At 38.1% G+C, this 15,511-nt stretch overlaps 1 protein-coding gene and 1 long non-coding RNA gene across 2 annotated transcripts; both read left to right on the plus strand.

The window, feature by feature from the left end:
- Nucleotides 1-8,099: 8,099 nt before the first annotated feature.
- On the plus strand, nt 8,100-8,825 carry LOC126595302 (inhibitor of trypsin and hageman factor-like). The gene is made up of 2 exons (XM_050261639.1): nt 8,100-8,181; nt 8,611-8,825. The coding sequence occupies exons 1-2, from the start codon at nt 8,100-8,102 to the stop codon at nt 8,823-8,825; spliced, it is 297 nt and encodes a 98-aa protein (XP_050117596.1).
- Nucleotides 8,826-13,927: 5,102 nt separating this feature from the next.
- Nucleotides 13,928-14,819, plus strand: LOC126597496 (uncharacterized). The gene is made up of 2 exons (XR_007614270.1): nt 13,928-14,231; nt 14,314-14,819. It is a non-coding gene; the product is annotated as an uncharacterized LOC126597496 (long non-coding RNA).
- The last annotated feature ends 692 nt before the right edge of the window (nt 14,820-15,511 follow it).

Consider the following 15,511-nt stretch of genomic DNA (forward strand, 5'->3'; position numbering starts at 1 on the left):
CCACAACTACAAGTGAGCACCAACATGTTAGTAATAAAAATAAAATCAAGGTACCGAAAAATTGAAAATTAAATACACAAAGATGGTGTCAACAACGGCTGGAAATAACAGTAACTAGAAAGATCTAGTAATAAGTAGAAAATAGCGAAACAGATGTTGATATCAAAACCCGTCCTTTCCGCAATGCTTCAAATGCCATCCACTAGTAAACAAAATAGAAATGAAGCACCAAACGAACAATTGAGAGGACAAAAACTGTGTAATCACTGTTTATGATGGTAGACAAATTTAATGTACCTATAATGGGTAGACAAATAAAGACTAATCCAGTTTTACCCTTAATCATGATGGAAACAGGAATCTATCACAAAATGAATCCCTTACTGTTTGACTAACATCCCACTCACTTTACCCTTAATCATGTTGTCATTATCAATGCCACCAAAATGGTATACTACACCCCCACCCTCCTCCTCCGAATGGGAGCAGGTCTTTGAGTCCCACCCACCCACAAGAAGGAGAGGCCGGGGGAAGACTACTGGATGGATCTTGAAAAATAGACGATAAGCTTGATTTAAGCGTAAAATATTAATACAGAATGATATTTACTCGTGGTATCTAAAGACGATTTAGCTAGATCACATGCAGTGTTTCCTATTAAATCTTCCAAGGGACGCAATCTGAGTCATTACTAGAGATCTACTTAAAGAGTCAAGTAAAATTAGTTAGATGTGTGTTAAGTTTCTTATGTAAATAGATAGATTAGACAAGGATATAATTGTAATTGCAAGAGCAGTGTACTGTCTATATATACACTGCTGCATACTGTAAGATTATTACATTGAATCAATATATGAGAGATATTTAGAAACTGTGAGTCTTGGCTTTCTACATGGTACCATCGCCAAACCGCCTCACGGCCTCTCTTCGATCCTGCAATTTTCTTCTTCGCTCTTCCGCTCCTTTCTGATCGTCTTCTCCGACGTGATTGTTTGCGTCTGATTCAGATTCTTGATTTCTTTTTCTTGCATCTTGATGGCGTCTCCCTCTGATTCTTCTTCTCCAATTGAGTCGGTGCCTCCTTCAAACCCTAATTCTTCTTCCCCAAATCTCAATACCTCTCAGATGTATCATTCTCTCACGATTCAGAACATTGGCAGTATGGTTCCGATCAAGCTCCGGCGATCCAATTATCTGCCGTGGCGGGCCTTGTTTGCTCCGATTCTTCGTCGCTACAAGCTTCTAGGGATTGTTGATGGCACTGAGCCCTGTCCCTCTCCCTTTCTTCCAGATCGCTCCATCAATCCACATTTTGAGCAATGGTATGAGAAAGATCAGAATCTGCTTATCTGGTTCAATTCGACGCTTTCTGAGGAAATCATTCCGTTCACCGTCGGTGTTTCCTCCGCTCGTGATCTCTGGCTCAAACTTGAGCAGCGTTTTGGTGGTGTCTCGGATGCACACATTCATCAATTGCGTTCGAAGCTTCAAAATATTCAGAAAGGCTCTCAATCCATGGCTGACTATCTTCAACAAATCAAGGAGATCTCAGATTCTCTCACTGCCGCTGGTGCCTCTGTCACCGATCGTGATCTCATTGCTGCGACTCTTGCCGGTCTCACTGATGATTTTGAATCTTTCACTGATTCTATCTTACTTCGTCTTTCTTCTACCTCGTTGGATGAATTACATGGCTTGTTGCTCACTAAGGAGTTATCCATGGAGCGTCGCAAGAAATCTTCTTCTTCTGAGCCTTTTCATGCATTCTCTGTGCAAAGCCAAGCGCCTCTCCTTCCTACACCACCACCACACGCTCTGGTTGCTCCAAATCCTGGCGCATCACCACTTCAGAATTCTTTTCGGTATAATTCTACCAGAAGCTACACTCGTGGCTCTAACCGAGGATTTTCCCGTGGTTCTAATCGCAACTACAATCGTGGTTCCAATCGTGGTAATTTCAACTCTGGTTTCAATCGAGGATCTTATAATTCTGGATTCAATCGTCCTGCTTCTTCTTCAGGTCACAAAACTTCTTGTCAAATTTGTGGTTCTACCAGTCATGAAGCTCTTGATTGCTTCGACCGAATGAATCCAGAAATCTCAGGCAAGTTTTCTCCAGCTAAACTTGCTGCCATGTGTGCTCATTATACTGCAAAGTCCTCCAATTCTTGGCTCATCGACTCGGGTGCTACCTCTCACATTACAAATGATATATCCAATATCCAATCTCCTACTCCCTATCATGGTGAAGACAAGGTGTACATCGGAGATGGTAAAGGTCTGTCTATAGATCATATTGGCACATCTATTTTACATACTCATGCTCACTCTTTTAAACTGCACAATGTTCTTCATGTGCCTCAAATGCAGCATAGTCTTCTCTCTGCTTATCAGTTTATTAAAGATAATGATTGTTCTTTGACTCTTGATATTAATGGATCCTCTGTCAAGGATCGTTTTACGGGGAGGACGCTTTTGCGGGGCCAAGTTAAAGATGGATTCTTTCCGCTTCATGGTTCACCTGCTCTCTCCACTGTCTCTCATTCTCCTACTGCCCTTGTAAGTACTGCTGCTAATGTTCGCATATGGCACAGCAGACTTGGTCATCCATCTTCTGCTATTTTTCGTAAAGTTTTGTCTACCAATAAAGTTGTTGTCCATGGCACATCCTCTCTGGCCTTCTTCTGCAAAGATTGTGCTTTAGCAAAGAATCACAAGCTTCCTTTTGGTTCTCCTCAATCTGTATCTACTGCAAGTCTAGAACTGTTGCACTGTGATGTCTGGGGCCCATCTCCTGTTGTATCAGTGAGTGGCTATAGATATTACTTGCTTATTGTTGATGATTACAGCAAGTATAGCTGGTATTTTCCTTTAAAGTCCAAGTCCTCTGTATTTTCAACCTTTGTGGACTTCAAGTCCTATGTAGAGAACGCTATTGGTAATAAAATAAAGGTTGTTCGCTCTGATTCAGGGGGTGAGTTTACTAGTCATCAATTTCAGCATTTTCTTAAACTTCATGGCATTTTCCAACAATTTAGTTGTCCTCATACTCCTCAGCAGAATGGATGTGTTGAACGGAAACATCGTCATTTGGTTGAAACTGCTCGTACACTCTTGGTGCAATCTAAAGTGCCTCATAGGTTTTGGGTTGAAGCCTTTTCCACTGCTACTTATCTGATTAATCGACTTCCCCTTGGTGGTGTACTGCAATCCCCTTGGGAACTTCTCTTCGGCACTTCTCCAGATTATTCTCGGCTCAGAATTTTTGGTTGTTGTTGTTATCCATGGCTCAGACCTTATACTACATCCAAGTTGGCCAGCAGAAGTACATCCTGTGTTTTCCTTGGGTATAGTCTTCAACACAAGGGGTATCGTTGTCTTGATCCAGTCACACAACGTGTCTATATCTCTCGGCATGTCCTTTTTGATGAGACTACCTTTCCATTTCAGAGTATATCTTCTGCCTTTCCTGGTGCATCTCCTGTTCTTACTGATCCTTCTCCAGTGAATTCATCTGTCAATTTACAATTTACCATACCTGCTGCTCAATCTGGTTCCTCTACAGTCCCTCAAGTGCATCTTCCTGCACCTGTTGATGTTCCAGTACCTCAAGTAAATCTTCCAGTACCTGTTGATGTTTCAGTACCTCCAGAAGATCTTCCTGTTACTCATGAGTCTTCTTCCGTCCCTAATACCCATCCTATGATCACTAGGTCTAAAGCTGGTATCTCTAAACCCAAGGCCTACTCAGCCACCAAACACCCTTTACCTGATACGGTTGATATTATCCCCACTACTTATCTTCAGGCCTCTAAACATATCCATTGGAGGTCTGCTATGCAGGATGAAATCAATGCCCTGCAGTCCACTGGCACTTGGTCTCTCGTTCCTTTTACCTCCCAACAAAATATTGTTGGATGTAAGTGGGTGTTTCGGGTCAAGAAACATCCTGATGGCACTATAGATCGATACAAAGCTCGGCTTGTGGCCAAAGGATTTCATCAGCAAGCTGGTTTGGATTACAAGGAAACATTCAGTCCTGTTGCAAAACCAGTCACCATTCGCATTCTTCTCTCTCTTGCAGTTCAACATGACTGGTTTCTCAATCAATTGGATATCAGTAATGCTTTTCTGCACGGTGACCTTCAAGAAGATGTCTACATGCAGCAACCTCCTGGATTCAGTGATCCCACTTATCCCTATCATGTCTGCAAGCTTCGCAAATCCTTGTATGGCTTGAAGCAAGCCCCTCGGGCCTGGTTTGAAAAATTATTTGCAGTCCTTAAGTCCTTGGGCTTCCATCAATCTCAATCTGATGCTTCTTTATTTGTGCTCCAAGACGGTGTTCCTGTTATTGTCTTGGTGTATGTTGATGACATACTTGTCACAGGTCCTAATACTGCAGCTTGTCAACGTTTCATTCAGAAACTCAGTACTGTTTTCCCTGTGAAGGATTTAGGCCCCTTGCATTATTTTTTGGGTCTTGAGGTTCAGCGATCTGCTGATGGTCTTTTCTTACATCAAAGCAAGTATCTTTCTGACTTACTTCACAAGACCCGCATGGCTGGTGCTAAGCCATGTCTCACTCCTCTTGGCTCTCATAAACTTGATCACACCGGTCCATTGTTGCATGATCCCACAGAATACAGATCTATTGTCGGTGCATTGCAATACCTAACTTGGACACGACCTGATTTATCTTTTGCTGTCAATCAAGTCTGTCAATTTATGCATGCTCCCCGAGAACCCCATCTTCAAGCCGCCAAACGTATTCTCCGATTCCTCAAAGCCACTGTGAGTCATGGTTTGTGGTTCAAGAAAGGGACTGTTCATCTTACTGCCTATTCTGATGCTGATTGGGCTGGCTGCCCTTTTGATCGCCGATCTACTAGTGGCTATTGCATATTTCTGGGATCCAATCTTATTAGCTGGAGTGCTAAGAAGCAACCTACGGTTGCTCGTTCATCAACTGAAGCCGAATACAGATCGTTAGCGCACACCGCTGCTGAAATCACATGGATTTGTAAAGTGTTCAAAGATCTTGGCCTTCATCTTCCTCAAGTCCCTTCTCTCTGGTGTGACAATCTGTCTGCCATATCTCTTGCGTCTAATCCAGTCTTTCATGCTCGAACCAAGCATATTGAACTTGATTACCATTATATCCGAGAGTTGGTCCTTGCTAATCTTCTCAAAGTCCAGTATGTGTGTTCTCATGATCAGTTAGCTGATATTCATACTAAATCTCTGTCTAAATCCAGATTTCTGTATTTGCAATCCAAGCTTGCTCTTGGACCTTTCGATGCCTCCAAGTTCAGCTTGAGGGGGTGTAAAGAGTCAAGTAAAATTAGTTAGATGTGTGTTAAGTTTCTTATGTAAATAGATAGATTAGACAAGGATATAATTGTAATTGCAAGAGCAGTGTACTGTCTATATATACACTGCTGCATACTGTAAGATTATTACATTGAATCAATATATGAGAGATATTTAGAAACTGTGAGTCTTGGCTTTCTACACTACTTCTGTTTTTCTGACAACCCTGGATGTATATCCTGATAGTATAGTCAGCCACCCAACTTCTAAGGAAGCAGAAAATTTGAGAAGATTTGTAAGCCCAAGTAGGCCCAATAAGCCTTCAGACCTTACCCATGTGTACTATGTTTCAAATTTTTAACAGTCATGTTACAAGAAACTTTGGTTTTAATATTGTTTATCGTATGTTATGTTATTACCAAGTCAGATGAATTCTTGCCCAAGTCCCCCTTCAGTTTTGGAAGAAAAAAAAAACCAGAAAGTCTTCATGGAACTAGCAAGTAGAAATAAACTTCATCAGGTTTTCTTAGAGCATCTCTAATGCAATCACTATATAAAGACAAACACTGTATAAAATTAGTATAAAACAAATATAGGGACAAAATAAATCTCCAATGGGTCGGAAAGAAAGTCCCTAAAATATAGCAACTCACCGGATACTTAGTGTATAAACCAACATATAGAGGCTATATAGATACTGTCATACTGATATGGTGGCTCTCTTGGACAATTAAAGTGGTAAAGCTGGTTCACCAGGTTAAATGCTGTTGTGCAGCATGAACTCCAAAAGGATTTTAGCATGAAGAAAGGGAAATTTTGGACCATAAGGTAGAATATCATTTTCACTCAAAAATTATATCAGGTTAAAGTATATAATCTATGGTTTAGAAAATATTTTAAATGTCTACAGTATAAAATTAAATGACTATTAATCTAAACTGAAACATAAAATTTTTTATTTACTTAAATCAAATTATTTAAACTAAGTATCGAGTTAGTGTTTTGTTGATTAGGTATAAAATTATTGTATTTCTTTTAATCTCTCATAATTAATAAAACACTCATTGTCAATCAAAACCCTATGAAATTATCCTATTCTTGGTTATAATATATTTGTTATTTTGGTATAATTTTAATACTTTGCGGTATATTTTAATTATAGGACATGCAAAACTATCTTGGGCATAAAGTGATGAAACGGAGGAATTTTTGAGTAATTCCAATTGGAGCCAGTCGTGTGTCCTTCAGGATAATCATATCAAAGTTCCATGTTTTTATTCCAAATCGTTTGAACGTGGTGAATTAATTAGGGCCCAGCGTAGTGCCGACATATTGACGTTCTAGGCTTAATTTTTTTGAGCATGAAGATGGCATTTTTTGGAGTTGGTTCCTTCTACAAAGTTGAAGAAGACAACCTAAGCTTTAAAACATAACCTTTTGAGCCAGATTTGGTGTTGATATGGTCATAAAACGTGTTGACTCTGTGGCTGTCCAGATTACCCGATTTGAATAAGGTTCTGTCTCCTAGTTTCAATGGTGTTTTATATCTTTTATTCTTAATAGTAATTCTCCCTTTTATTATAATTGTGTGTAATAATCCTCTTTTGGTGATGCAGTGAAATGCACTGCTAACTTTTGTATCGAGCAGACTTTGGCTGAGAAAAACACACTCTGGGCTTTGAGTTCTAAAACCTGAAGATAAGGTTATGCAAATAATTGTGAAGTTCTAGATATTGTGAACCAGGTTCGGCAGCCTCAACTATATCAGTAAGAATATATGTTCATCGAATCGATATCAAACTGTACAAACAAAAATACTCAAAAAGGATGAGTGTCTTAATCATTCAACTGGTTTGGCAGTCTGAATGTAATATGGGAGTAACCAATCATTGAACACCACACTTGACTGAGAATGTTGATGAAGTAATCTATTTTGACGAAAGAATCAAAGACCCTTTGCTAGTTGAGACTTAAGATAAATAGCCAGCCATAGACTCAAAGAAAATCTTGTCCATCCAGTTGGTCAAGGCTCTTAAGGAAAACTAACTCCATAGCTCTAACCCCATGTATCCAATCGGTCTGTTGCCTATAGAAAGCCCTGTTATCTAGTCAGTCGTCGTCTTTCGGTTGTCAACTGAACCCATATATGCCGTAGAAATTTTGTGATAACCGTTAGTAAGAATTTTCTCAAAAGGGTGAAAGAGTATCCCATAAAGCATTGATTTGTATGTTGAGTTGAAAGGTCATTTTCTTGTTCACGATCTATTCTATTTATAGGAATGGTTTATAGCATTGTGACTCCTTAGTATTATCTTTAATTTTCTCATAAATCTTTCTCCCACCAAAACTCTATCACCACTGAATCTCACCCTCTTGGACTCGGACTAGGATTCTAAACCTAGTCTTATTATGTGATCGATGTACTTTATCCAGAAACCAATCTTGATCCTCATACAAACCTACTTCTTCAAGGACTCGACTACATTAGAAACTAATCATGATCCTTAAATATTCCTACTTCATTTAAGACTCGACCATATCAACATTATACTATTAGGCCGAAATTCACAGCCTCCTTTTTGGGCCTTCTACCAACTTGGCCCAAACCAAGATTTCAGGCCCAAACACCTTCCTCATATCAAGCTTCTTGCCCGTCTTGGCGCACTGGTCGTAGGGCATGATCAAGTAGTGGTAGGCGACGTAGAAGCCGGAGAGGTTGTTCGCCGGGGTTTTGGCGTCGTTGGTGCTGATATATATCTGTCAGTACGACGCCGTATTTGCCAAAGATGTCGTACAATCTCCTTGCTAGAGATGTTGAAGGGGAGGTTGTGGACGAACAAGACACAGTTGACTTCTGGGGGCAGACGGGTGGTGCCCCGTTGGACCGACATATTTAGTAACGCCAACTTTGATTCTCTATCTATTCTATGTGGGAAAGGAACTCCAACTGGGAATATGATTCCTCTCCTTACAAGTAGAGAATACGTAATACCCTTAAACTGTAATATTAATTGAGTAAAAGTCAACGAAGAGTCGATCTCTCAGAAGTTCAGGGGGTGATTATTTTCGATAGAATAGAACGGTCAACGGCCTGTTTGTGCTATCACCCTCATCATTCATGCCGAGTCAAACCTTTTTTGTTTATATCCCGACTGATAACAATTTATTATAGTTTATAGGTTAAAGGCTAATACATCCAAGTTTATAGGTTAAAGGCTAATACGTCCAAGTTATCCAATTTATTTCGCGTACAAATAACAATTTATTATATGTTGATACTGCATTTGCAATTTGCAGGAAAGAGTTCATGGCCAGAGCTAGTGGGGACTAGAGGAGAGGAGGCGGTAGCGATTATAATCAAAGAGAATCCATCGGTCAGAGCCCACACCATATATCTGTACACCATGTATCCACCATCGTTCTGCGCTCTCACCCAAGACCTCCGTTTTAACAGGATTCTCATCTTCATTGATCAACGATGTCTTGTTGCTCTACCACCCAAGATAGGATAACAATATCTCCAGGGCTTTAATTAAGTTGAGATTGCAAGCAGCAAAGAAAATAATTGAACGCTCTGCAGCTTGTGCTGTGTATTTGTTAATTTTGTTATTCTAAATGTCAATCATCGATTAAAACTCTCTGAAAATCAATGGCTTGGACTATCTTCTTTTCGACCCTTTTTTGTCGAACAACTCATTTTACGACTATCAATGGCGAGGTGGTGGGGCTGTGCGTTGGTGATCTGATGCCGGAAAGGAACTGAGTGCAGCTTAGCTAGGTTGCATGGACACTGACACGGATACGGCGACGACGTGCGACACAGCAAAACTCAAAAAATAAGAACACGAACACAGTTAGAACATGGCGATTAAAATGTAACAAATATTATTACTTCGTGTTCATAATACAACAAAGTACTCGTGTGCATCAAATTCATTCATCATACATAATAATTAAAACAAAAACATAATAATTAATAAAACACATGATTCGAGTCTCAATGATTTGGAAACACAAGATTAGGTAGAGTTTGGAGAGAAAGAGAACTGAAGAGGACTAGAGTCGGGAGCAGAGAGCCTAGAGGCGCCATGAAGAAAACAACAGATACCCTTACCTTACTTGTCTATACGAGGAGATTTTAATCACTTTTTTTCTTTGTTGCCCACCGGATGTTTTAGCATAACGGGCCGTAGAAAAAGCGCAAAAGCACACTCCCTTTCCTTGATAACAGACCCAACGCTAAAAAATAAATTTAAGTTAAGGGGTCAGGAAGTTGTAGGTTTAGAGGTTTTGTTATTTATAAAACTGCTCCAAAATATTTTTTTTATATTTGCAAAAATGCCCTTGTAGTGTCTTGACCGTGTCCGTGTCTAGACTCCAAGGCTTCATCAATGTTGTTTTTGGTTTTTAACTATCAAACTAAACCCAAATGATAACATGACAGAAATAATAGGCAAACGAAACTGGTAACAACCCGAAGCAAATTAAATCACAAAGGAATGAACATGCTTTGAACCTCACATACGAATGAACAAACAAACGAACAACAAAATATGAAAGTATTAACATTAGTAAATAAACAAGAATACCAAAATGGCTACAAAACTTGTAAGACTACATCATTATTATCTAATAATTTTTCGAGTTAAAAAGCACCTATTTATAGAGAAAACTAAAACAAACCCTAATACTTTTAATGGGCAAGAAAACCTAATGCTAGGAAAAATAACTAATATAATGAGGATAATGTTAGGGAGACCAAATTTTTAAAGAAGACTAAGGGCTCGTTTGGAAGTGCTTTTAAAATAGATGAACTTTTGATGAAATGTTTTTGAGGCTAGTCCTTAATAAAAATGCAAGTGAAATCTTAAAAATCACTTTAAGTATTTTCTACAAGAAGCACCAATTATTATGTTCTTCTTGTAAAGCTTTTGGAAACCAAACATATTTTCTCCAATAGCGTTTTTAGTCATATTAAAAGCGCTTCCAAACGAGCTATAAATATCATTGTCGAATTTTTTCAAACACATTTTTTAGCCCGTGTATCAGTGTTAAGGTTACTGTCGCAAATTTTGTGTTTAGTATGTTTGTGGGGAGATTTATTTATTTAAGTAAAATGATATTGAGAGAGTGAAGATTTGGACTAAGCCACTAATGGATCATCCAACACAGTTATCGAATTTTGTCATCCATGTAAGATTTGAGTTTAAAAATTTTTATTTAGTAGAAAGTACGTAATACTACTAAATCATAGTGCTAATTGAGTAAAAGTCAACGTCTCTCTACTCCATAAGAGATTGTTATTCGAAAGAAAAGAAACGGTCAACGGCCTGTTTGTGCTCTCACCTGCATTATTCATGCCAGGTCAAACCTTATAGTTTATATCCCAATTAATAAAAAACTATAGTTTTATAGGCTAAAGGTAGTATAACCCCTTACAAATACCCATCTGCTCCATCAAAACTCTTTACCAGATCATATGCACAAAGTGATATATCATCATATCAACTATCAAGATGGCAAGTCGCAGATGTTCTATTGATAGCACATACAGACATGATGACCAGATCAACTGGATAATTGTGTGTATTTTAATTGATTAATTATATTGTGTAATTTGTATTAATATATATATATGTTGTTATTGCATTTGCACTTTGCAGGAAAGAGTTCATGGCCGGAGCTAGTGGGGACTAGAGGAGAGGAGGCAGTAACCATTATTATGAAAGAAAATCCATCGGTCAGAGCCTACACCATGAACCTGTACAACTCCTCTATCTCCTAACAACTCTGTTATGACAAGATTCGAGTCTTCATTGATCAACGAGGTCTTGTCGCTCTACCACCCAAGATAGAATAACATACACACACACACACACACACACACTTGAAGGATTCTGATTACTATATCTCCAGGGCTTTAAATAAGTTGAGAATGCAAGCACCAAAGAAATTGAACGCTGTGCAACTTGTGCTGTGTATATATTATTTCTGTTATTCTAAATGGTAATCTTCGATTAAAACTCTCTACAAATCAATGGCTACAAATATTTTCTTTTTGAATTTTTGTCAAACAACTAATTTCATTAAAAATACACTAAAACAAAGTGAGAAAAGTCCAAAGACAATCTACAACACTAGAGTAAAAGTGCAGCCCAATTAAGGAAAACAAGGAAGCAACACCAAAAGTGAGGCCATAACAATCCTTAAAGAAAACCCTAGACCTAGAAATGTAAACTAACCTCCTCCACCAAAATAGCCCCACCACCATTGCAAAGTCGCCATCACTGGGTAGAAGAACCAATGAACTGAAGGATAAACGAAAAATAGGGGTGCAAGCTACCCGCGCTAAGTCCCATAATCCTACCAGATACTGCACTTAAGCAACCATCAAAACCCAAAGCACACCTCCAACGGAAACCTAGGAAGGAAGAACCCAAGGAGACGAATAGTCGAAACAAATGGACAGCAGTTAAGAACAACAATTAAGAAAGAAAAGGCTTGAATCCTTAACATGAAACAAGGTCTATCATTGATGGAGACAAAGCTCAAGAAAAATGAGACAAGCTCAGACCAAATTACCAAAAAACAAGGGCCAAAGATAAAGAAAAGGAAGAACGAGGTGGGAATTAGGAAGGGCCGGCGACTAAAGCTAGGATTGGAATTCTGTGTTCTTGGCTTTGGGCGAGAGAGAGGGGGTGTTGAAGCTAGGTTTTTTTATCTACTTTTTTCTCTTTGTTCTGTATATGCTTCTAAAAGTATGATTCAAGTCCTTATTAGAGAGAATAAATTTTGTAAATTAAATGATGTGGTTGTTGATAATTAGATTATTACTTAAGTATTGAGTAACGCGCTTTTTTCTTATTGACATGACATCATTTAATTTTTAAATTTAATTTAAAATTTTTGTCTCTCTAACTTACCAATTGTAATTAATAGCAGCAATTGATATTATTTAGAATCTAGTTCAACATGATTGGATTACAACCAAAAAATTCTTTTGCAAAGTCAAAAGGTCAAATAGCGAATGTATAAAGGTGTTTCAGGTCGAGTCTTTCACACCAAATTAAACAAATAGAGCATTAGAGATATTTTTGCACTAGGAGGAGGAGGGTTGACGTTGATTGCCAGGATCAATGGCACCATTGCAAAATTTGTGTTGCATATCCATTTGAACTAAGCTACCCCACAAGTTATCCAAAATTAGGTAACAAAATTGCTATCTATGCGAGTTGAATCTAAAATCTCCCACTAACAAACAAGAATACCACTAAACCTAGTGCTTTTTTTGAGCAAAAGTCAATGAAGGGTTGATGCCTCGAAAGTCTAAGAGTGATTATTTTTCCTTTGATACAATGATACTGGGAGAGGGAAAGAGGGGGTGTTAGCCTAACCGACACAATGGGCCAATCATTACGTTTTAAACTTTTTATTCATATATAGTTTGAACTTGAGACTTTCTATTTATAAGTAAAGAGGAACACTACTAGATTTTAGCACTAGTGGTGTGGTGATTGTTTTTCAATGTGATAGAAATTGTCAACGACTAGTTAATAGAGCTCTCGCCCTCTACATAAAATCGCTTGTAAACAAAGACTTATGTGGCAAACATCTATTGAGCATATGATACACTTTTTGAGCACTTGGCAAACACATATTGGACAAGTAATGTCACTAAAATTATGTCTTTGACTACTAGAGAACTTCTCCTTAATAAGGGTAAAATTGTAAATAGACGAGTTTGTCATAAGCTTGTTATAACCAAGGTATAAAATATCGATGATATCGGAAATATCGGTAGTCCAAAAATACGGAAATATCGATGGAAATATTGGGATATTATCGATATTGATAAAAATTGAATAAAAACCACGGAAATTGTAAGAAAAACTTGGAAATTTTTATTGAAACTTCGCAGGATGTTTATTTAGTCAATTATCTGTTAGTTTATCACAAAAAATTGGAAGGAAATGCATTGCATGATGGATTTAACTGATTTAAGTTGATTATATAGCGAGCTGGCAAACATTGTGAGTGTAGAAAATATGTAGTAATTAATGAAAGAAGTTTAAACACACTATAATCATTTATATATAATGAATTAGTACAATATTTTACACTTTATACATTGCATGGTAAGATACATGAGTGACTTAGTACCACATAGAGTTCCTATGAGGTTCAAAATGTTCACCTTTGTGTTTTTTAAAATATAGAAATTTATCCTAGATAATAAATATTAGCTTGCAAGCCTTGCAGACATCTTAATGATCATATAAATATTACAGGCTGAATATATAATCACAAACACATCTGTAGCGAGTTGGATAAGGCCCAGGTACGTGGTTGACAAAGGTAGGGTTCGAATATAATCTGCTTGCTTAGTAAAAAAAAACAAAATATTATCTAAATAATTTATAATTTATATAACACACCCATATATATATATATATATATATATATATATATATATAATATCCTAAACTTTTAAAAATATAAATGGATGGCCTTCATTATTAAAAGTTAAAACCATCAGAGGTGCACGTCATCTCTTTCACGTCACCTGTCCACCTCATAATTACAAGTTACAACCATCAGAGCCCATGGTTTTGTTTGTTTAAGTCTCCCGTCCACTACCCGTCCACCTTGGGTGGTATGTTAAAGTCTCTCTCTCTTTCCCTCTCTCTCTCTCTCCCTGCACCGTCTTCTCCCTCATCTTCACAGATGCGCTTCTCTCTGCACCATATCCTCCCTCATCTTCACAGACGCGCTGCAGAAATTCATCGGCAACACTCTCTCTTCCCTCATCTTCACAGAGACAAGCTAAACCTCGTTTTTCTCTCCCTTTCTCTCGGTGCAGCTAGGACAGTGGAACCCAGGAACTCTCTGGCGAGTTCTCTTGATCCTTCTCCGGTTAGGTAAGCCCTCAATTCATCTTGGATGTTGTGTGGTGTGGTTGAGAATCGAGATATACTAAGTTTTTTCTGGTTTTTTAACAAGGTTTTAGAAGGAGATCGACCCGGGGGAAGGCACACCAGCTCCGGCGAGGCCGTGAGTGTCGACGAACTTTCCGAACACCTCCGACCGTTTCACGGCAAACGAAAGTTATAAAAACATTCCTCTCGTCTTCTATTTCATTTTGATACCTAGATCAGAGTCTATGGTGCTCTTTTACAGTCGGCCGGAGCTGTAGACGCTCCGGTGTTCTTCTCCGATTTGCACAGATCCAAAATTTCACAATATTATCGGTAATATCGTGATATTTTGACGAAAACTCCTTGGATACCTATTAAAATATCGATAAAGCAAAAAATCGATAATATCGGCGAAATATCGCCGATATTATCAGCATTTAAGACATCGGTTATAACAACCCTTGTGATTAGCTAATGTTTAGTTAGATAATGATGTAATTAGTTGATAACACAAGTGGGTGTGTCATTAGTGTATATACTCCAAAGATGTAATCTTATTGTTTAAGAAATGAAAGTATATAATTTCTATCATGGCACCTATCGCCTAAGTCTCACGACCCTCGATCTTTCTCTCTCTCTTTGCTTCCTGCTTCTTGCGTTTCTTCTCACTTCGAAGCTCAAAACCCTAGGTTTTTCAGCCATAACGACCTCATGCTCTGTTTCCTCTAAATCTGAATCTCCTATTCTCCTAATTTTTCATCATCCTCGCTAATTTTGTCAATCACGATCCAGAATATTGGATCTTTGGTTCCGATTAAGCTCACAACGACGAACTATCTCACCTGGAGTGCATTGTTCGCTCCAATCTTTCACTGATACAATCTCACCGGTATCATTGATAGCACGATGCTTGCTCCGTCGAAGTTTCTTCTTGATTCCTCTAGTAATCACACATCTACTCTAACTCCTTAATATATTACGTGGTTAGAGAATGATCAGAATATTTTGATATGGATTAATTTTCCGCTCTCAGATGCTTTTATTCCATACACTATTGGTGTTAATTTGTTTCGTGAGCTATGGTTGAAACTAGAATCACGTCTTGCAACTGCATCGCAATCGCACATTCACAAGCTTCATTCTCATCTTCGTACCTGTTGAGCTATATATTTTCACAAATAAAATATATTAGCAAGTCTTATTAAAAAAAGTGAGACTTAAGAGAAAAATTAAAAAAAATTAAAATAGCAAAATATATTCTACACCCGCACATATGTGGACTA

The sequence above is a fragment of the Malus sylvestris genome, chromosome 13, assembly GCF_916048215.2.
Source record: "Malus sylvestris chromosome 13, drMalSylv7.2, whole genome shotgun sequence".
NCBI lineage: Eukaryota > Viridiplantae > Streptophyta > Magnoliopsida > Rosales > Rosaceae > Malus > Malus sylvestris.

Excerpts from the sequence above, each read along its gene's own strand:
- LOC126595302 (XM_050261639.1), top strand. The coding sequence starts at position 8,100 with ATGTCGTACAATCTCCTTGCTAGAGATGTTGAAGGGGAGGTTGTGGAC. Across the intron at positions 8,182-8,610 it reads TGACTTCTGGGGGCAGACGG|GAAAGAGTTCATGGCCAGAG; the intron begins GTGGTGCCCCGT and ends TGCAATTTGCAG.